The 22,682-nt window shown below is 37.3% G+C and overlaps 1 protein-coding gene across 7 annotated transcripts; it reads right to left on the bottom strand.

Moving 5' to 3' along the window:
* Positions 1 to 577: 577 nt before the first annotated feature.
* Positions 578 to 21,870, bottom strand: LOC112184505 (probable LRR receptor-like serine/threonine-protein kinase At1g51860). 7 transcript variants are annotated; one of them, XM_024322769.2, is made up of 14 exons: positions 21,544 to 21,870; positions 20,707 to 21,307; positions 20,018 to 20,529; positions 15,411 to 15,552; positions 14,952 to 15,023; positions 14,733 to 14,804; positions 14,564 to 14,635; positions 14,395 to 14,475; positions 14,032 to 14,186; positions 2,353 to 2,552; positions 2,109 to 2,235; positions 1,908 to 1,970; positions 1,626 to 1,815; positions 578 to 1,160 (listed from the first exon to the last, which is right to left on the bottom strand). In XM_024322769.2, exons 2-14 carry the CDS (start codon positions 21,264 to 21,266, stop codon positions 722 to 724), a joined length of 2,685 nt encoding a protein of 894 aa, XP_024178537.1. In that variant the 5' UTR covers positions 21,267 to 21,307; positions 21,544 to 21,870; the 3' UTR covers positions 578 to 721. The 7 variants fall into 7 exon arrangements, with proteins under 7 accessions (XP_024178537.1, XP_024178536.1, XP_040371623.1 ...); XM_024322768.2 differs by having other exon boundaries at positions 20,707 to 21,253; positions 21,544 to 21,869; XM_040515689.1 differs by lacking the exon at positions 14,952 to 15,023 and having other exon boundaries at positions 20,707 to 21,253.
* Between the last annotated feature and the right edge of the window lie 812 nt (positions 21,871 to 22,682).

Genomic DNA, 22,682 nt, shown 5'->3' on the forward strand with positions numbered 1-22,682 from the left:
CGGATCCTAACGGATCACCTTTTGAATCATCTTTTCACAATTATACGAAGATCCAACAGTCAGATCCTCACGGATCGCCCTTAGGATCATTCTCTCAAAATTATGTGAAGATCCAACGGTTGGATAGTCCTAGATCGCCTTTAGAATCATCCTCACAAAATTATACGACGAACCAAAGGTCGAATCCTCACGGATCTTCTTTTGAATCATCTTTTCACAATTATACGAAATTCCAACTGTCGAATCCTCATGAGGAATAAGAAAAATTATAAAAATGTCTAGGTTGAAAAAAAAAATAATAATAATGGGGAACCCCACCCCTGCACCCCCTCAGGGGAAATAAGTGGCCCCACCCCCGCCCTCGCACATGTGATGGGGAACCCCGCCCCCGCCCCTGCTTGACAAATGCGAGGAAAACCAGTGGGTACCCCGCCCCCCACCCCCGTTTGCTCATTCCTAAGTAAATCATGTTGTTGATTTGAAAATTAAATAACTTGCATTTCTCATGGAAGTACTTTTCTAAACAATTAATATGCAATAATCAAATCATTGCAATGTATGTGAACCAAAAAAAGAATTGGAAAAAAAGAATCGGGTTGTAAGCAATACAGAATATAGTCTCTATTGAAAGAGAGTGCATGTGTTGTAAATCCTTGATCATTGACACAAAGAAAATAAGGAAAAAAAAAAAGTTATACCACATATGCCAGTACTACTACCACTACCTCACAGAGGGTGGACTTAGCATAGGAATTGAATCGTTAGACATCAGCTCAGTGGAGCTTGTTAATTCAGTTTTATTGTTATGCGTTGTGTTGCCACATATGCCAGTACTACTGCCCATTTGTGTTGCCAAACACTCCTTTAGTTCCATAACCACTTGACTCATAGTTGGCCTTTTAATGGCATGTGGTGAGGCACATGCCATTGCTATCTCTACAGCTTTCCAAACAGAGTTGACAGTGAAATCCCCGTCCAACCTTGGATCGACAATACTGGAAATGTCTCCTCTTACAAGCATGAAACCAACCCATTGGCTAATGTGAATTCTCTCAGCCGTTGTCGATAAAACTGCTGGTTGACCTGTGATAATTTCCAACAACACAATCCCGAAGCTATAAACATCATTTTTCTCATTTAACCTATTTGATAGGTAATACCTGCAAAAAAAATTAAGCCGAACATGCAACTCAGATCAATCAGATACATTTTTCTAATTAAAACATCGGGTTACAGTAAAGAAAATGTCTAGATAGCTTAGTTAGTAATTTTTCGTATTATACGCGAATAAAACACGTACTTACGTTTTATTCAAAAATAATTCTGTGCTTCGTATTTTTGAAAGGGACTCGTTAAATTTTCCATACTTTTAAAGCCAAAAGTATTATACACGTACTATACATGGTTTTTATGTTTTTTTTTCTGTATTTTACACATATTATTGAACAAAAATGAATATAAATTAATATTTTTAATTATTTAATTAATTAAAAATATTTTGCTGAACTTTTCAATGAACTATTTGATAAAATGTCCAAATAATACATGTACGTATTTTTCGCGTACTATAAACGTCCTATTTTTTACTAACTATGCTAGATAGTCATTAATAAAAAAATACTTACTCGGGATCAAGGTACCCGGTAGTTCCTGCAACACCTGTCGATATATGAGTCCCAGCATCTGCAGGGAAATTTCTGGATAGGCCAAAATCTGATACCTTGGCTTCAAAATTATCATCCAGCAAAATGTTTGCTGATTTCACATCCCTATGGATTATTGGTGGCTTAATACCATAGTGCAGGTACTCCAATCCTGCATTTCAAATTCAGACAAGCCATCAATCATAAAAGAAACTCAAAACAATAAAGGTAAGAAGGATTATGTAAATCCTTCGAGTTGCTGACCTTGTGCTGCATCTACTGCAATCCTAAGTCTATCTTCCCAGCTTAAGATACGTGAGCTGCTATCTACATCCATAAAAAAGAAATAAAGAATATAAGAACATGACAATATTTGCTGTCTCTACAGTTTAGATGTACTACGATTCTCCGAAGAAAGATGAGTTCTATGTACCCCTGAGTAATTTCAATTAATTGCAACAAAACCTGATAGTTGTTCTTGTAAGTTTCCATTGGCCATGAACTCGTAGACGAGCCCCAAGTTGGTTTCATCATTGCAATATCCAACAAGGCTTGTCAAGTTTTTATGATGAACTTTAATAAGAAGATCAACCTGCAGTAGTTTATAAATTAGAGGCACAAACACCATATCTTGATTAGTTTACTTTATATGTGTATATAAAAAAGATCTCGAAAACATTGTACTATTCTACTGCATTGTAGAACATGCCTCTGCATGAAATTGTTGAAACCCTTGAACTGATGATGGCGAAAGCATCTTGATAGCTACTTGAATGTTGTCTTTGTGTCCGTGATACACCGTTCCAAATCCACCTTTGCCAAGAATCCTCTGAAAGTTGTTAGTCATCTTGACTATCTCAGAGTGCGCAAACTTTCTTTTTGACCCAAGTTGAATGTTGGCTTTTGCATCTGGTAAGACCATTACCATTTATAGTTTAATCAGCATCGGTTCCTCCATCTTATCCCACCCTCATATATATATATATATATATATATATATATATATATATATCCAAAGCGAAGCTTTGCTCTGAAATTAAAGTGCGCATTTAAAGTGCACATTAGTACCTAAAAACTGGATGGTCGAAATGTAGATTTGCGACTTAAAAGTGACTATAAATTCTAAATCAGCACTTTAATTTCAAATCTGAACTCCGCTATATATATATTCTATCCAGAGCGGAGCTCCGCTTTGAAATTAACGTGTGAAGTTTGAGTTTTCGGTCGCATATCCACATCTCGACCGTTTAATTTTTAGGTACTAATGTATAGATCATCTCTGAAAATTTTTCAGCCAAATTGATGATCCTTAAGGTATCTAACTCGCTTAAACCAATGGACGGACTGAATCTGTCAACCTTAACCATACTAGCTTTAAAGCAGTTATCAATGCCTTAACGATAATCAATTTAGCTAAAAATTTGCAGAGATAATCTATACAGTAATACCTAAAACCTGAACGGTCGAGATGTGGATATGCGACCAAAAAGTGACTGAAAGCTCGAACTTCACACCTTAATTTCAAAGCAGAGCTCCGCTCTAGATAGGATCTGTACACACACACACACACACACACACACACACACACACATAACACATATATAATATTTATCCAGAGCAAAGTCTCGCTCTGAAAGTAAAGTGCGAGGTTAGAGTTTAGGGTCACTTTGCGGTCTCATATCCGTATCTCGACCGTTCAATTTTTAGGTACTAATGTATAAATCATCTCTGCAAAATTTAAGCCAAGTTGATGATCTTTAAGGTATCTAACTCGCTTAAACCAATTGACAAACTGAATATGTCCAACCTGAATCGTACTAGCTTTAAGGTAGTTATCAATGCCTTAATAACCATCATTTGACTGAAATTTTGCAGAGATTATATATATATATATATATATATATATATATATGTTGGCGTCTAGCTTGGCTAAAAATTGTATAATTTACTAGCGTATTAGTACTATTTTTAAGAACAAATGAACATGTATATTTTTAAGGTCAATAATCATATGTCATCGAAAAAAAAAAAGGCCAATAATCTTTTTTGTTACTAGAAATTACAACAAGGAAAGAAAAAGAAAAAGAAAAAGAAAAATTTAACTAATAAATAGCAACGAACAAATGATGGTCTATCAAAATTCAGTTGAGTAACCACCACCGGTGGTCGAGCTGGTAAGAGCCTCCAGGTGTGGAACCCCCACACCCGGGTTCGAATCCCGCCGACGCTTATTGGAGTTGAATCCCAATATATTCTTGGTGGCCAGGGGGGAGGAAGCGTTCTGACAAGATCCCCCAAGCACGAATTAGTCTCTGGGTCTAGGAAGCCTTTGAGGACACCGTGTGATTGACAAATCAAAAAAAAATTCAGTTGAGTATGAAATTTTCTAATGTATGGCTAGATTTTTCGGGACTTGAAAATTTTACTAAAATAGTAAAGAAGAAATAAAGAAAAATATTGAAGGTAAAAAACAAGGAAGGAAGAATAGTGTTCAAAACAAACTCTACAAGCAAGTGAAAATTACATGTCTTTCTTTTCCGGAACAAGAGAAAGACCCTATGAGCACGTAGTATAAAAGCTAAGGATGGAAGGCTAGTCGTCCCTTTTAACTCTACGCAGCTATACCGTAACCCATAATGGATAGAAACCGTAAGGCACAAGCAATTATTAGATACGATTAAATGCATAATTTTAAACTGTTATAACTTTAATCTTTAAATTTATAATATATGTTGTTAATGTCTCTTAAAAATGGTCATTTCGGTGAACACTCTTGATGAAATTGCACCTATTAAGTCTCCTCGTTTGAGTCTTCTTGACTCTAGCTAGAAGTATACGTATATATTGTTTAGGGAATTGTTCAAAATGTTTTGTGTTTATTGTACTAATAATTGGTAAACCTTTAGTGCAATAATGAATTCAGAGACCCTTATTACAATGCATATGAGGATTGTAATATGAGCCTTTGAGGAAACATTTATGAGGATTACAGTAAATGTTTCGGATTACAATGCATATGTGTTTACAAGGAAACATTTTAATCCTCATATTACTTGTAATCCTCATATTACAAGTAAACACATATGTGTTTCCTCAAAGGCTCATATGCATTGTAATCCTCATAATTGTTATGCATTGTAATCCTCATATGCATTGTAATCCTCATAAATATTTCCTTGTATGATTGAGATTCTATGCATTGTAATCCTCATATAAAGAGACCCTTATTATCAATGAGAATACACAACAAATTCCTCTCAAATTCAGTTTCTCTATAACACGTTATCAGCACGAAGTCCTAACCCTGAAACAAATAGCCAAACCTTGAATCCGAAACAAATACCCTAAAAAATACCCGAACCGGCCCCCGGAAATACCGAAAGACTCTCTGCCCGGTTCGAAGCCTTCCTCTCTGCCCCCTGCTGCCATACTCCACCAAAAGCTGCAACCTGATCCCAGATTGCCGGAACCGAAAAATTAATTCTGGAACAGGTCTAAAAATACCCGAACCGCCCTCCTGAAGCGGCTGCTGCACCTTGAACCGCCGCCTGCTTTGTCAATTTTAATTCCTCTATTGCCAGACGAGCCCAGAAGAAAGAAAGAGAGAGAGAGAGAGAGAGAGAGAGAGAGGAGAGAGTCTCGGCCAAAGGAAGAAAAGAAAGGAGGAAGTGGGCCCAGAAAAAAAAAAAAAGTAGTAGCCCACGTGCTGGGCAGAAAGAAGAAAGAAAAAAACAAAAGGGTGAAGGGCCCCGTGGTCCAGTCAACAGAAGAAAAGAAAAAGAAAAGAAAAAAAGAGAAGGGTGCAGCCTAGTGGGCCTGGGCCGAAGCATGAAAAGAAAAAGGGAGGCCCAAGCCGCAGCTCAAGCCCAGAAGCCCCAGCCTGCCACCTTAGCAGCCATGTCAGCAGTCCAACAGCCACGTTAGATCCGACGACTTTTTCCGACCACTTTTTCCTGTCAAATTTTCCGGCTATCTATTTCGAGGTATTTTTTACTAAACGTTCCCGTTTTTTTATAGAGTTTTTAAATTCAAATTCTTTTCTTTTCGGGGACTTGCAACCTCCCTTCTTCTACCCCCCTTTCTTTATCATAGGGGAGACCAAATTAAGATGAACTGTGGGGGTTCGTGCTCACTCCAAGCTTGGAGCTTGTAGAGTTCTCCAAACTTAGAGTTTGTTGAGATAAAACGATGGACCACAAACATCATTGTTTCGATCTAATCCAACCCCTCATGGAATCGAATTTCTTGGAAGCGACTACGCTCGGAAATTCATAATTTCTTGGAAGCGACTACCCTAAGAAATTTTATTTGTTTTCGTGGTATCCTTTTTTGCTCCAAAACTAACCCTAATTTCTTATTCTCTTTCAGGATGAGTAACCTGAACAAATTGGACTTTGCTCCATTTGGAACAACTGGCTTTGAATATCACAGGTGGGTTCGTGATATCCGCCAGCATCTCAAGGCTGATGGAATCTTGGATACGATTTTCGAGCCTAGCTAGAACATGCTAACTGTTGAGCAAGCTCAAGTTTTGGAAGCAAAAAGAGCAGCCTTAGAGGCAAATAAGGCGAAAGCCATCATCCTAATGACTCGTCATATGGATGATTTGCTCTAGTACGAGTGTATGAATGAAGAAGACCCCAGAAGGCTGTGGGTCTCACTTGAAGATAGATTTGGCAACGTTCGTGACTCCCTGCTTCCTGACCTAGAAGTGAGATGGCATAGCCTCCGCTTATGTGATTTCAAGTCAGTTCTTGACTACAACTCGGAAGCACTTCGCATTAAATCCTTAATGGAATTCTGTGGTAAAGAGATCACAAAAGCGATGTTGATTGAGAAGACTCTCTCTACTTTCCTCGTCTCTGCATTGATGGTTACTAAGAACTATCGAATCAATGTTACTGCAAGACGAATCACAAGGTTTCATGAGCTCATTGGAGCTATGAATGTCGCTGAAAAGCATGACAACATCCTTGTGAAGAACTATAATTCGAGATCCGTGGGAATAGAGCATATTCCAGAATCCAATTATAGTCGCGCCCCAAAGAGAGGGCGCCAAAAGCGAAACCCTAATCTTAGGAATACATTTGGACGTTCTGGTCCATATAATCACTCTACTTGGGAAGGTAATCGCCAAAATAGGCGAACACGGAACCGAAGAGGTAAACGTGGAAAGAGAGAGGGAGGCAACACCTCTGGCCATGTTGGTGGCGCCACCAACACTAAGAGCCATCTAAATGACTCTTTCAAAGCGCCTCAATCAATGGAGTTTGAGCAAAGAGATGTATGTTCTAGATGTGCAGTGTCTGATTATTGGGCATACATTTGTAGAGCTCGTGAAGAAATTGTCACCTCCTACAAAGCATATTGTGAAGCAAGAGAATCTCACTATATGGAACAAGAAGATCAAGAAGATGATCTAGAGTGAAGGGTTAAAGACTACAAATCTGGCTGGGATCAATAGATCGCCAATTCTGTTTAAGTCTTTGTTTTTCCAAGAGATGTAATAGGCAATTGCCATATATTTTTGTAGTAAATGCCAATGGTTTAGCTTTTCTTCAAAGTAGGCTCACTTAAAGTAAGTGTGATGTCTAGGAAGGTTATGAGATTAGTGGTACTTAAGCGAGCCTTACTCCACCGACATCTCTCTACTCACCTAATCACATTTATTTTTGAATTACCGAAAGAAGTTAGACGACTACCATTGTTTTGCATTAGCTATCATTTTGGATTAGATTTTGTTTAGTCAAAGAGACAAAGATGTAACTCCGTTGGCTTATGAATAAAATTTCGAGTTTTTTTATGACTCCATTTTGATTCTGAGCATAGGACTTTTGTGACTACGATGGCTGGGCCATTAGTATTAATTCAAGGACATGGAATAGCTCCAGTTCCACTTGCCAAATGGCACCTTAATTACTGTCACAGAAACTTTCTACGCCTCTGGGGCGAATCACACCTCTAAATAGCCAACGGATTCCATGCGAAAGCACATGTAGAGAACGGGAATGTGTTCCTTTGCAATACCTCTAATGATTGCGAACAAAGGCGCATCTTAGAGAAGTTTATGTGTCTCTCTAGTGGATTCTATGTCACTATTCGATCTATTAATCCAATAAAATTATGAGAGAAGATCTCTTGGATTTAGACACATATTGGCTTTATCACGACAGGATAGATCATCCTAGTCATGATATGATGATCCGTCTACTAAAGACTTCACATGGACATCATTCCTTTCGAGAGAAACGAAGCATGAATCAAAAGTTGATTTCTAGACTAAGTGTGACCGACGCTGCTGCCTAGGGCACCGCCTCCGTCCACCACCCGCCTAGGGCTGGCACAGTCCCTATCCATAACACCATGGATAGCGTCCATCATGGTTATGGCTCCCCAGGTGATGCTGTAATCACCAACTTGCTTCAAATAGCGTTTCAGACGCTCAGGCCTAACCAAAATTCTCATTGGTTACTTCTAAAGCATCTCGCTCATTTTACAAAGCCCGTTCCTTAGGGAAATTAGGACTAAGACTGTCCTATGCATAGGAAATGAACATATTCATTATGTTCTTACATAGAATCCATGGAGATTCTGTGGATTGATTCAACCAACTTGCAGACGCTTAAATATTTCATGACGTTGGTTGACATGCAAACACGCTGGTCACGTGTTGTGCCATTGTCCACCTATAAATGCTGCTTATGCTACACTCCTAGCACATATCATATGACAACGGGCTCACTCCCAGGATCATCCTATTCAGTCAATTGGATTTGACTATGCTAGAAAGTTTACATCGAAAGATTTTCGATGGATATTGCAATGGGACTGATGTTGGACATCACATTCCCATGTACACACCCAAATGGTGTTGCGGAAACTACTACGATGATAGTCCGGACATTGGTAATACTCGCCAATCTCCTTATATCTGCTTGAGGTGATGCAATATCGCATGCAGCTATGCTAATTCGTCTACGACCCACTGCCACTCAATGTACTTCTGCGATACAGCCAGTGACTGGGTACAAGTATCGTACTTACGCATATTTGAGTGAGCCATTTATGTACCAATTGCACCGCCACAGCGCTCTATGATGGGTCCTTACAGACGAATGGGCAACTACGTTGGATTTGAGACTCCAACAATCGTCCGCCACTTCATGCCCTTGCAAGGCAATCTCATTACCGCTAGATTTGCGGGTTGTCACTTTGATGAGACAGTCTTTCCGTCGTTAGGGGGAGATAAGAACACGGATGTTCAGCAGGAACGACAGGGACTGTCGTGGCCTGTTTCCACTATGTCTCATCTCAATCCCTGTTAAAGTGACGAGATCACAAAAATATGCTGCAAACAAACCTGCAAGGAATGACGTCCCTACGAGAGGACTTAGCGCCACCCTACACGGAGGTAGGCATGGCACCAACTCCAAAGAGAGTGATACTCTGGCGTTACAGGCCATGGCCCCAGCTAGGATGCATGGGAGGCCCGTAGGTTCGAAGGACACTTTGGCACATTCCAATCCTTTGATCATCAAGACTCAAAATCGGTCTCATGAGAATCTTCCGAGTTAGGGTTATCATTGGGGAACACCTCAACGTCAGAATCTATTCCTAAGAATATAGAGCTCTATAAAAATTACATTAGTGTACTTGAGACGTGGGATAGAAACTCCATCATAATTGATGATGTAGTTGCTTATTTCGTTGCGCATGAGTTTGTTGAGTCAGATGATATCGAACCACGCTCCGTTGATGAATGAATGTCAACGTAGAGAGATTTGGCCCAAATAGAAAGATGCGATCCAGGTTAAGATGGATTCTCTAACGAAGAGGAAGGTTTTCGAGCTAGAGATGCCAACACCTCCTAACATAAAACATGTTGACTAATAGGTCTTCGTTAGAAAGCGTAGTGAGAAAAAGAGATGGTAATCTCGCCTTATGGCTCAAGGATTCTCATAAAACGCCCTGAAATCGACTACGATGAGACATATTCTCTCGTATTGGATGTCATTGCACTCCACTACCCTGTTAGTTTGGTAGTTTCTGAATAACTGAACATGAAGCATACAAATGTGGTCACTACGTATCTCTATAGGGATCTAGATACAGAATATACATGAAGGTTCATGGTGAACTTCATTTACCCAAGTCAAGTGGCTCTAGACCATGGAGCGCGTTTACAAAAAGGTTGAAACGCTAGTTAAAAATGACTACTTGATTGGGAAGGAATATGCCCACACGTTTCCATAACAAGTTTCGGATTCCATTTTGGTTCATGTTGGACATGATCTTCATTAGAAGTCTTTAAAGAGTTAAGGGAAACCACTAAACACTTGAAATCTGATTTTGAGATGAAGGATTATGGGAGAACACGATTATGTCTCAGCTTGGAACTTAAGCATCGTGTCGATAGATGCTTAGACATTTTGACAAGGTCAAACCTTCAAGCAACCCCATGATCGTCCGTAGTCTTGATCCTGAAAATGACCATTTTCGTCTGAAGGATGATGACGAAGATGTGCTAGAGGCAGAAGTGCCTTACTTGAGTACAATAGGAGCATTATTGTACTTAGCTCAATGCACAAGACCGGATATCTCATTTGCAGTGAACTTGTTAGCCAAGGCATAGCTTTGTGCCAAGGCGATGCCATTTTGATTGGTGTAAAAGATATCTTTCAGTACTTGAGATGTACAATTGATATGGGCTTGCTCTATCTCTACAAAGAGATGATGGATTCAGACCCATCACACACTAGGGACGCTGCCAATACTGGCCTGCTTCCTCTATCCCCATCCCAAAACGATATAAGTGTTTTGGAAGGTTTTGCTGATACTGGGTACCTCTCTGACCCACACAAAGGTCGCTCCCAAACTGGTTAAGTGTTCACCATGGGAAAAGACCGTGATATCTTGGAGGTCTACATAACATACCATCGCTATATCTTCAAACCATGCAGAGATTATTTCTCTTCAAGAAGTGGTTTGTGAATGGTTATGGATTGGATCCATAATCACGCATGTTCGAACAATTGTAGTTTGAAGTCTACCACAAGATGAGCCTACGAGCATTTAGGATAATGCTATTCGTTTTGAACAAATGAAGCTAGGCTACATCAAAAGCGACAACACTAAGCATAATCAGCAACAACAGACTCTCCTCAAATACCAAAGTGAACTAGGTTCGATATGAGGATAATGTGGCAGACTTGTTTACTAAGTCATTGCCCAAATCCACGTTCGAGAAACATGTGGCAAGAATTGGCTTGCGCAAATTATCTGAACTCCCATGATCGTAGTAATCAGGGGAAGACGCAGACATCAGGGGGAGATGTTTACATGTTCATCTCGAAACGTGAAGGATGTGTTGTGCTCTTTTTCCTCTTCGACCGAGGTTATTTTTGTCCCACTGGGTTTTTGTTACTCGACAAGGTTTTTAACGAGGCAACGAGAGTAGCACCGTGTTTGAGCAACACAAGGGGGAGTGTTCAAGTAAAACCCTAGTTTGTGTTTGGCCCAAACTCTAGGTTACTTGCTCTAGTGGTAATAGGGTTAAATGAGAAGGATTTAGATTCTTATTCAATGTACGATTACTTTCCTTGTATGATTGAGATTCTATGCATTGTAATCCTCATATAAAGAGGCCCCTATTATCAATGAGAATACACAGCAAATTCCTCTCAAATTCAGTTTCTCTATAACATTCAGAGTATTATAGACAACTTAAAAAATAAAGACAAACAAAAATACACTACAATAAAATGGGCCTGAGGGGACGGATAGACATCTGTGCCTTTTAAGCAAACAAATAGAGACAGATAATGGCATCTGTGCTTCGCGGTGACTGTAAATCGGCACAGAGAAGGTGTTTCGGGTGTCGAATCTATTGTTTGTGGTGTTGGTAGGTTTTGTCTAGATGTGATGGCGGTGTAGCGGTTAGTGGATGTGAGACGGTGGGTGACAACATATTAAAGTAATTCCGATAGAAACCCATCACTACCACGAGCTTACTCAAAATCTCTAAACCCCACGGCCACGAGATTACTGTTCAATTCCCATTTTAGGGTTTTTTATCGATTCATCAAGTAAGTCTGCTCTATACCCGGGTCAGTGCAATTTAGGTAATTCTCTATTAATTATCTGCTAATCGACTAATTTTGGGTATGCATGCAACTGTCTTAAGAAACTGCAATTGCAAATTTTGGGACTTTTTAGAGTCCAATTATTCATATCTCTGTCGATTGCGGTTTTTTTTTTTTCTTTTTCTTTTAATTTGTTCAGTTAATTTGATGACTTTGGAAATGAAGGGCAATAATTCATCTTTACATAGGATCACAGCAGATCTCCTCAATTAATATGCTTTTAATGCTACCGAAAAGATGCTCTCTACAAAGGTGAAAGAACCAAAGGTGTCCACTTTTGTGCCTTTATAGGATTCAATTTTTATATTATGCTTTGTGTTACAAGTAATTTGAATGAGTCGGTGACCTTAGATGATTGGCTAGGTTTTGACTGGAAATTTCAGTGTGAGTAAGTGAACATCTCATACAATAGATGTCTGGGATTTGAAGCCAGTTAACTTGAAACAAACCATGTTAGGAGTAGATTGGACCTTAGATTCCACACAAATTTGATAAGAAGCTTACTAAATGTATATGTACATCATGATGTCTGGAACCAATTTTTGAGTAAAGAGTCCTTTAAGATGAATAGCTACTACGATGCAGGACCAATACGTAAACTGTAGAACTAAGGTTGCTGCAGAGATAATCTGCAGTAGGCTAAGAAAACAGAAAGATAACTACTGGAATCACACCAGTAGGTTCTAGGAGTCACACCTAGGAAGGGGTTTGAGTCACACAACCAAGGATAGCAACCGCTCTCAATTTTATTAATCTTAATCTGAAAATAAAAGACTACAAAGCCCTCAATATATAGAGAAGCTAAAACAACCCTTGAACAACTAGGACCAAGTAATCCTAACATCCCTAGGCTTAAGAAGATTCCCTAAAAATATCTCGTAAGAATAAAACGAATCCTAATAAGAAAAGAAATCATAAAACTTTCCAAAACTTTCCAAATACTTGCTGACCCCAAATCAGTCAAGTTCCCATGTTGACACATCATCGCCTACTGAGTGCCAGATCAAGGCTTGAGCCTTGGAACCTTCTTTGTCATGTCTCTTATAGACTTTCAATGGCCTCTGCCATGTAGATCCTCCATCATACTGTCTCTAATCCGTGTTCTTTCGTTTGATGAATCTATTTCTTTGTTCTGTGTTTTTGCTCTGGATGTGTATATGGATTCTTCACCAGTTGTAATATACAATGTTCATGAACATCTGTGACCAAAGGTAATTAAAAGCTCTCTATATGTGTGAATGCATCTTCAGTTTAATTAAAAAGTGGCTGGGATTCTTCCTTAATGATCAGCTAATTTCTTAGCTTGTTAAAGCGTTAATTATTGTGCTTCATCGTGTAAGTGATGTTAAAAATGGAGGCGTAGTGCTCAGTTGCAGCAAGTTAGTATACTCCCCTCATTTGGGAGTAACTAATGTTCTGTTGTGTTTCATCATTGTCGCGTTTGTAATTACCAATCCCAAAAATGTCCAAGGATGTGGTGCTTTTTTATAGTATATCAGCTTTGTATAGTGTCTTACTAATTATCTGCTTTTCTGACTATAATTTGTAATGTTTTTCTTTTTTCCATGCTTTGTATAATCAACAAAAATGTGAGGTCATTCTAAGGAAGCCGAAGTACCATTGGAGCAGGTACTTCAGAAGTGTTTAGATTCAATGTTTTAAAGTTCAATTAAATTAGTTCTCCTTGATACAATGGCTTCTGCACAATTCTGGTTAATTGGAGTTTAGTTGTTTTTGGGAGAGACTGTAATACTGGGTTTTGGATTTTGTTAATGTATTGTTGAATATCTGAACTTTTAAGATTTCAATGGAAAAGATATAATGAGATTGTGTGATTACTATTCTCTTGTATTATTTACTGTTATGATATTTAATGAATATATATATTTTTTTTAGCAATTATTCCCTATTAGGCAGGGGGAGACACAAGTAATAAAAATCAAGTCAATGGGCACAGATAGCTAAAGTGTCCCCAATAGATGCAATGTATTTGTACAAATGTATGATATTTGTACTCTATTTTGTAGTTTGAGAAACCATGGGGCCCACATTGTTATATAGGGACAGATAAGTTATTTGTTCCATTTAGTAATAGGAACACCTAAAATAAGGACAGATATCTATCCCTATAGGTAGCAATAGGCAAACATAAGTTATGTCCCCTTAGGCCACTTTTGTAGTAGTGATTTCTCCTTGTATATTGCGAAGAGAAAAGATGAACATCAACAAATATTTGTAACTCTTACTGTGTTTTCTTTTTCTCACACAGCTCCACCAGATAAATGCTAAAATTGAGAAGAGGATTGAAACTCCAACAATTGAAATAGCTATGGGATGGAGGAAATTCTTCTTCTTGTTCTTGCAAGTAACATTTCCAAGTAGATTTGGATTTTCGCACAGTCTGGTACAAAACTAATATACAGTGAATAACAACTGCAGTTATATCAAAATAGTGAAATACAAAATTTTGATCAATTATTAGTAAGTTGATGCTCGATAGTTTTACATATTGGGTTTGGTAGACTCATTGTTTAACAACTCAAATTTTCTAAGTGCATAGAATATTTAACAAATTTGAAGGTCATGATTTTCTGTAGAAAGGGACATACCTTAATGACAAGAAACCGCTATTCATTCTTCGAATTAGTCCTTCCGGAATAGAGCCTGTGAGCTTGTTGTTCTCCAAGTTTCTACAAAGGTGTATCACCATGCTTTGTAAGCAAAAATAAATATGCTGTACGTTTAGTTAGCTAACCCCATACAAAACAATTAACTTACAAGATATTTAACTTTGGCATTTGAGAGAAAATATCTGGAATTGGGCCAGTTAATTTGTTGTTTGACAAATCCCTGAAATCATGAACAGCTCAAGTCATTTAGAATAACTGCAATTGTGCAAAATGAAATCGGAGTGTTTATATATATAACTACCAGCTAGCTAGCTTACAGGAAAACCAAGTTTGGCAGTTGAGACAAAACCTTTGGAATTGGTCCTGTCAAATTGTTGTTTGATAGGTTCCTGAAATCACGAGCAGCTCAACTCATTAAACTAAACTGATCGTGCCAGATGAAATTCGCACAGATCAACTCAAGTCATTAATATTGATTGAACAGACATATGAAGGCATGTATGCAGAGCATGTGTGGATGAGGTTAGTATACTTACAAAGATTGTATCATTACAAGTTTAAATATAGAAGGAGTTATCTCCCCTTGTAATCCACTCCAGGGCAAGTGCCTGATCATTTGCATGTTCTCAAGTTAAATCATCCATACATATATTGCACAGTGGTGGACTCTGGATAGATAGATGCGAAAGTAAATAGAATAATGAAAACGAATTTCACGAATAGATTTGTGTAGTTGATTCAGTAATGAAGGATCACTAATTTGGGCCCGTTTTGCACGGACATTTTTTTATATTTTTGTTATTTTTTATTGTTTGTAATTATTTCTTTTAATTGAAAAACTATTTTTAGTCTCAGAAAAACAATCTCCAGCATCCTCTTTATTTTTCAAATATTGTTCACCAATCATAATTTGACCCCTTTACTCTCTCTCTCTCTGAGAACCAATTTCACCCCTTTATTCAATTATTCAAACAGCACATTTGATAAATACTTACAAGGATATGATTCGTGGGGACCCATCACTTTCCTGATAGCTACAATTTAGACCTTCCCATGAGTAATGTTGAGGTGCACATGGATCTCCTTGCCAATTATTTGTAATTTTATAAGTCGACTTGATTCTTGTGATTGTGCTAACTGTCAATGTATTCATGTATAAAAAGAAAATCTTAGCTTGATATATGAAAAGGCGTAGGTATTCTAAGACCGTATGAGTTTAATATATGAAGGGTATGATTAACATCAAAATAACAAAAAAGAAAATTAAAATGAAAATGAATTAAAATAAATACCTATCAAGATAACTTCCCATAGTTGAGAAATTTTAAATACACATCCCTAATCACTTAATACACATCCCTATTATTTTATATTTCAAATTAGATTTTGTAGGTAGGTTGAATGACCAAAACAGACGTCTATGCATTAAAAAGAAAGAAAAAAATAGTCATATTTTCCTTATATAGAATAATTTATGTATAAATAGTTAGATAAACACAACAAATTTCTATGCATGGCCTCCTAATTTAGTACAAGAATAAAGTTAAAAACTATCTAATTTATTTTTTTTCTTAAATAAATTGTAATTAAATGAGGTTAGAAGCCATAATATTTAGAATTGCAAAATCAAAGGTATTAAATGTTTTTAAAACGGATTGTTTTACTCCCTTTTTTGGTTAATTTCATTTTCTTTCATTTTTCTAAGAGATACGATTAATCCATTTATTTTCTAATATAAAACATCACTAGTGAAAAAAAAACTTTGTAATTGTTAATTTGTTTGGCCCCTCTAATGACAACTTTGTAGTTCCACCATTGGAGAGAAACTAGTGATATAGTTTTGGTTAAATGTTCAACTCATAATTTTATACTTGGTCAACATGGTGTTTGGTGGATGAGAACGTACTCAAATAATATAAAACCTATTTATATGCATCTATTTAAAGGGAACAATAATAAATCTTTATGGATTTCTAAATAAGTAACACAAGTAATCAATATGGTCATTTAAAAGCATCAATATACTAGAATATACTAATCATATTAAATAGTAGCCTTAATATAGTCAAATAATAGGATATTTCATGATTTTTGAGATTAAGGATATTTTAGGTACTTTAAGTTGTGTATTTAGTAGAATATTAGAATGAGAAATTAAATGGGTGGTGTATTAAGTATGGAGTGTGTATTAAGTAATTAGGGGTGTGTATTTAAAACTTCTCCCCATAGTTCTTTAATATATACTAGCCTCATACCTTGAAATTGTTGAAAGGAGGAAAAAGGCTAAAGTTTTCTTCTCACCCACTTCTTCAATTTAATGTCTTTATCTTCTTTTTTTTAATCATAGTAACATTTTTAGATGATTTTATTAAAAGGTTTTTTTTTTCTCTGAATGGTTTTGTAGGTACTCCATATTTTGTTGAAGTCTTAGACACAAAAACTCCAGGCTTTCCTTTATGTATAGAGATCAACAGTAGTGTTCTAAAAAAAAAAAAAAGTATTATAGTAGACATGTAGACCTGACTGTTGAGAATAAATACACAATTTAATTTGTTAAAATTTCAAGCTTTGAATTTAACACATGTGGTTAAGATATACTTGTCGCTCACAGTCTCTTAGGTATGTGAGTGTATAGTATACCTATCTTCACCCCACCTCACTCCACACATCTGATAATACTAATAAGGGTTTTTGTCCATTTACACCATTTCTAGGGATTTTTTTTCCTACTTACCCCATTAAGTTTTTTTAATTCTCTCTTACCCAATACATTCTAAGGGAGTCTTCTCTAATACCCCATTAAGATTTTTTTTTTTTTTTAATTTTTTTTAATACCATTTTACCCCTCACCCTTTTGTTACTTAGAGAGAGAGAGAGAGAAAATGGAAGAGAGAGAAACCATAGGAGACTTCGCCGGAGCCCGTCACCGGCCGCAGGAATCCGGTCACTGGCCGCCGGAATCTGGTCAACTTTCGCAAAAATCCGGCCACTGGTTGCCGGATTCCGGCCAACTTTCGCCAGATTCGGGTCACCGGCTGCCGCCACCGGACTTTTTAGAAAACCTCACCGGAAAGGTTTATTGCTCCAATAGACATCTATTGCCCTCCAATAGAGGGGTAATAGACCTCTATTGCCCCCAATAGACGAATATTGCCCCAATAGTCTATTGCCCTCCAACAGACGTATATCAACCATGTATTGCCCCCTAATAGACGTTTCGATTACCGAAATGGGAACTAATCTTCTTAAGATTACACAAATAAAACTTTGATTAAAGAAAAAAATGAGGTGATTACATCAATTCAAAACGTCTATTGCCCCCCAATAGACCTTTATTACTTTCTAATATTCTCTACATAATATTATTGGTCAACAATAACGTTGAATGAATACTATATTAGCTAAAACTATATTTGAACAGATGCAATTCCTTGCCAAAAAAACCCAAAACAAAAATACCTTTCAAGAAAAAAAAAAAACACAAACAGAACAACAAATTCGGCTATAGCAAAGTCCAAGTTCATAGGGGACTTTCGTCGAACATGTGGTGGGCAGACTTGAAAGCCACATTGTGCCATTTCGGGCCTTCTGCCCCATTTCATCAATTAATCATGTACATGCAACTTCATGTTAATCATTCATTAAAACATGAATCAACTCACTAGATGGCATAGTTCATCATTCTATTCCTACCTCTGTTTGGTCTAGTTATATACACATATAGGTAGAGAAAGACCAAAACAAACATCATTAGTTGAAATTAAAATATGGTAGGAAGAGATGGAGATCTAGATCTAGGTTTCGCAATGTCACATACACTTATGCGAAGATTATGAACCTCTTGTTGCAAGATCTCAAACTGCAAACCCAAATTAATTAGTTACATATGGAATCTGGGCTAGATGTCTAACCACGCCGGAGCTGGAGATCAGGGAGCAAATCGACGCCGGCCAGAGGTGGAGAGAGAGAGAGAGAGGATCAACGCCTGTCGAAGGTGGAGATTGGACCGAATCGACGCCGGCCGGAGGTGGAGAGAGAGAGAGAGAAAGAGGATCGACGCCTGCGGGAGATGGAGATTGGACCGAATCAACGCCGGCCGGAGGTGGAGAGAGAAAGAGAGAGAGGATCGACGCCTGCGGGAGGTGGAGATTGGACCGAATCGTCGCCGGCTCAAGGTGGAGAGAGAGAGAGAGAGTTTTAGATCGGGAGGAGAGAGAGAGAGAGGGGTTGATGTTGATGATGTCATTGTAATTTTTTAATTAGTTTGAGGGAAAAATAGTCATTTTCTATTAATTTGGGTAGGTGGGAACAAAAATCTCTTGCTGGGGTAAGTGGGATAAATTTCCCTCATTTTTGGGCTTTGGGTCAAGGACCCTACTAATAAAATTTGAATCCATGATCTCCACAATGTCGGTTATTTTAGATAGGATTAAATTCAGTTTACGCCCTCGAGGTTTGGGGGGGTAATTTAATGTTAGTCCCTGTCCTTTCAATTTAATAAGTTTACTCCCCAAGCTTGTCAATTCTCCTCAACCTGTCCATTCCATCCAATTTGGACGTTAAGTCTGGCTTTTGAGGGCTAAAATAGTCATTTCAAGACAACAACAAAAACTTTTTAAACAAAAGGAATTTTTTAATTTTTTTTCTTCCTGTTTTTTTTTCCTTCTGTTTTTTTGTTTTTTCATTTTTTTTATTTATTTTTTTTCTTTGTCTTCAACCTATACACCACAAGTTATAATAGGTTTATAAGAACAAAAAGATACTATAGGTGGTTCAAAGCCGATAGCTGATCTACGATATTTGTGATATATTTCCGATATTTGTGATATATTTTAGGAGATATCCCCAATAAAGTAAAGAAATATCTGAAAAAACCGATTTTACACTTTATCTATAAATATCTGTAAAAAATAATTTTACACAGATATTTCTTCACGATTTTACACTTCATCTGTAAATATCTGTAAAAAATAATTTTACACAGACATTTCTTCACTTTATTGGGGATATATCCTAAAATTATTCTCTTTATCGAAGATATATCATAAATCATAAATATCGTAGATCAGCGAGTGACTTTCAACCACCTAGAGTATCTTTTTGTTTTTATAAACCTATTATAACTTGTGGTGTATAAGTTGAAGACAAAATTTATATAAAAATAAAAAAAGATGGAAAAAAAATTTCAAATGAAAAAAAAAAACAGAAAAAAACAATAACAAAATTCCTTTTTTTTTTGTCTTGAAATGACCATTTTAGCCCTCAAAAGTCATATTTAACGGTCCAAATTGGACACGGCTGATTAAAACTTGAAAGCTTGGGGGGTAAATTGATTAAATTGAAAGGACAGGGACTAACATGAAATTACCCCCAAACCTTAAGGAGTAAACTGAATTTAATCATTTTAAGATAACTAACCAATAAGTCACAACTCATCGACATCATTCTCTATACATAATTATATAATTTCCTACTATTTTTTCTTTTTCTTCAAAAGAATAAATACTTCCTCACACTACATAGCATAGCATTCGTCAATAAAGCTAGTATTAGTATTCATGTAAGTTTAATGAGTTTTGTTGAGTAAGAAGTAATTACTTACCATCTTCTTGGTTTGTTTCTGACTCTGAGAACTTTTTTAGCATGTAAATCTCGAAGGCATTGAGAATAGGCGGAAGGGTAGCATTACCAGTCATGGAGATTGTAAAATTCTCTTGTCCTCCACTTAGAGCCTCACGGTTATAAAAAGTTTCACTCATGTAATATTGAGGAACATATGGCCCAAATAATAGTCTTCCATACATAGTCATCTTGAATTGCCTGGACTGGTTGCACATGCTTTGGAGTCTTTCAACTTCAGCCAAGTGCAAGTAAATGTAATACTGTCCATTTTTAGCTTCAGGCGGCCAGAAATTATTCAATGCACCATTCCTATTTCTGGGCGTGGCAGCAGTACTCATAACCACAAAAGGTAATTTATAATCAGAGTCAGTACCAGAATCCGTAGATGGCATAAAAGCCGAGCTTGTGTTGGTTGAGGCACTCAATTGCGTCCAATTATTCCAGTCACTATCGTACGGATACCAGAAGCGATCGAGGATATCGAACGGATACCTAAAACAAATAGTTCACAATAGAGGAACACAAAATTTGAACACATGCATTCCGATTATTGAATGGCCTTCCAGAGATTAAAAAAAGAAACAGAATGGCCGGGCTGGCACATAAAAATTTGTTTGTTGTGAATATTATCGGTATGTGATATTCTCGGTCAATAAGGAGATGACTCACCTGTATTTTGTCAAATTAGGGGCTATTTGACCAGTGTCAAACCGTGAGACAAGTGCCAATGACCCCTCTTCAGTTGAATAAGTTGAGTTGGGAAGACGCCTCAACTCTATTGCTGATATAAATGGAATTCCAGAGAGCTTGTTCACCAGACAAAGTTGTATATAGTTTCTGGGTCTTGGGACATAATGTATGAGCTCCTTGGTTACGCCAATGGATGCATTCATAAGCTTCACTGAATCCCACAAATTTGGTCCAACATACAGATCAAATTTTGGTAACTTGTCCTGCCCATCATAATTCCCATACACGAACACTGCTCGGATCAAATATTTCGTTCCACTTCTAATGTTTATTTTGTAGCAGTTCCTGATGCCTTGAGGGAAGCTCCTGAGAGATTGGTATGGCTGTTGATAGGCATCCAAATATTTATCCAAAATGAAGTTACTTTCACCTGTGTCGACGAAGTTTGAGTCCGAAATGTAAGTAATTCCAGTAACTTTTTCAGTATAGCTAGAACCCGATTTGCCACAATCTATGCTAATGAAGCCTGAGAGAGACATATAAAAAAGTGATTACCACTCCCGGTCATCCTTGTGCACTCCTATCCACAATAGTAAGATGGATGATGGTAACGAAATACAAGAGAAAGGAGTACGTTAAGAAGTAGAAGGCTTATGTTCAAAACAGAAAAACCAAAAAACAAAAAAGAAGTTGGGGGCTAAAAAATCATTTCATCAATATTTATATTTCTATTTTTCTTTCGATTCAATTCAATACATGTCTAGAGGCTAGAGTGTACATATATACATGTATATCATATATATGTATTAGTCGTACCTGACTGATCATCCAGTGCATGAACAAGGAGCAGAAGATTAAGAGCAAACCAAAGAAGTAGTAATGAAAAGATGAACTGATTGAATGTCGGCAACATCAAGACGCGAGTACTTTTGGGGAGTGAGGGATCGACTGCTAATGAAGTAGAAGAGAAGCAGCGGCAACGTCTTTGCTAGCTATAAAGCATAAAGCAGGCCGGGCAAACAATTTGGCAATTTTTGCAGAAACCAACAAGCAGATAAAGGTCTGGTATGAATGGTGTGGGACAAAAATCTGCAAGTAGAGCTAGCTAATAATGCTGATAGATGGAGATTGAATAGCCTTGAATGGGGCAAGGCATGTATCATATATGTATATCAACGTCTAGCCAGGCAGTAGTAATAACGTGTAACCAGTTTTCTTTTGGTCATGTGGTCGAGCTTCCGAGACTAATGAATGCAGTGGGGAAGGCTTGGAAGGACATGGCTATTAGCAATTGACTAGTAAATGAGATGTTTCCTTTTGTTAGAGAAGCCAATTTATCATAAAAGGGACCATAACAGAAGAGTCATGCTCACTTAAATAACAAATTTTTAGAGATTTTTCCTTTTTCATAAGGGGACTATCATTTTTAGTGCCTAAATTTTAATTTTCTTAATTCGTTTTGTTACATGATTTGTATTTTTTTTTTTTTGAAATGAACCTTGTATTTTTTTTTTTTAATAAAAGGACTGGTGCGGCTGCCCTCAAGTCTTGATTAATGAAACTATCGAATACAAGGGGGGACAATGAGCCTAAACCACTTATTACAATAAGCACCTAGAAAACATCCTGAATTACTAATAGGAGTCTCTACCAAATAACTGTATTCAACTAGGCACCAACTAGCAAAGAGCGCTCTACTGGCGACTCTATTTGCTTTGAAGTAGCGGTGACATAATGGAAAGATAACTCAATATATAACACGATTACAACATAGCATAATAACCATACGCACAGTTTTCCTACTATGTTGCCGCCGGAGGATAAATCCGACGACACTTAGCTTCACCCTGCCACTAGGTGGTAGCGACCATTTGACGAAGCAAAAAACTTGCTGCCTACTCAGAGCAGACAAGACACTTAGAGTGCATACACAGGCACAAGACCCGATTAGCCCT

Source organism: Rosa chinensis, chromosome 2, assembly GCF_002994745.2.
Source record: "Rosa chinensis cultivar Old Blush chromosome 2, RchiOBHm-V2, whole genome shotgun sequence".
Classification (NCBI taxonomy): Eukaryota; Viridiplantae; Streptophyta; class Magnoliopsida; order Rosales; family Rosaceae; genus Rosa; species Rosa chinensis.

Coding starts and splice junctions, on each gene's coding strand:
- LOC112184505 (XM_024322768.2), bottom strand. CDS start 21,640: ATGTTGCCGACATTCAATCAGTTCATCTTTTCATTACTACTTCTTTGG. Junction 21,254..21,543: donor TGCACTGGATGATCAGTCAG/GTACGACTAATA, acceptor TGTCTCTCTCAG/GCTTCATTAGCATAGATTGT. Junction 15,024..15,410: donor TCCCCACGAATCATATCCTT/GTAAGTATTTAT, acceptor GCAAATGATCAG/GCACTTGCCCTGGAGTGGAT.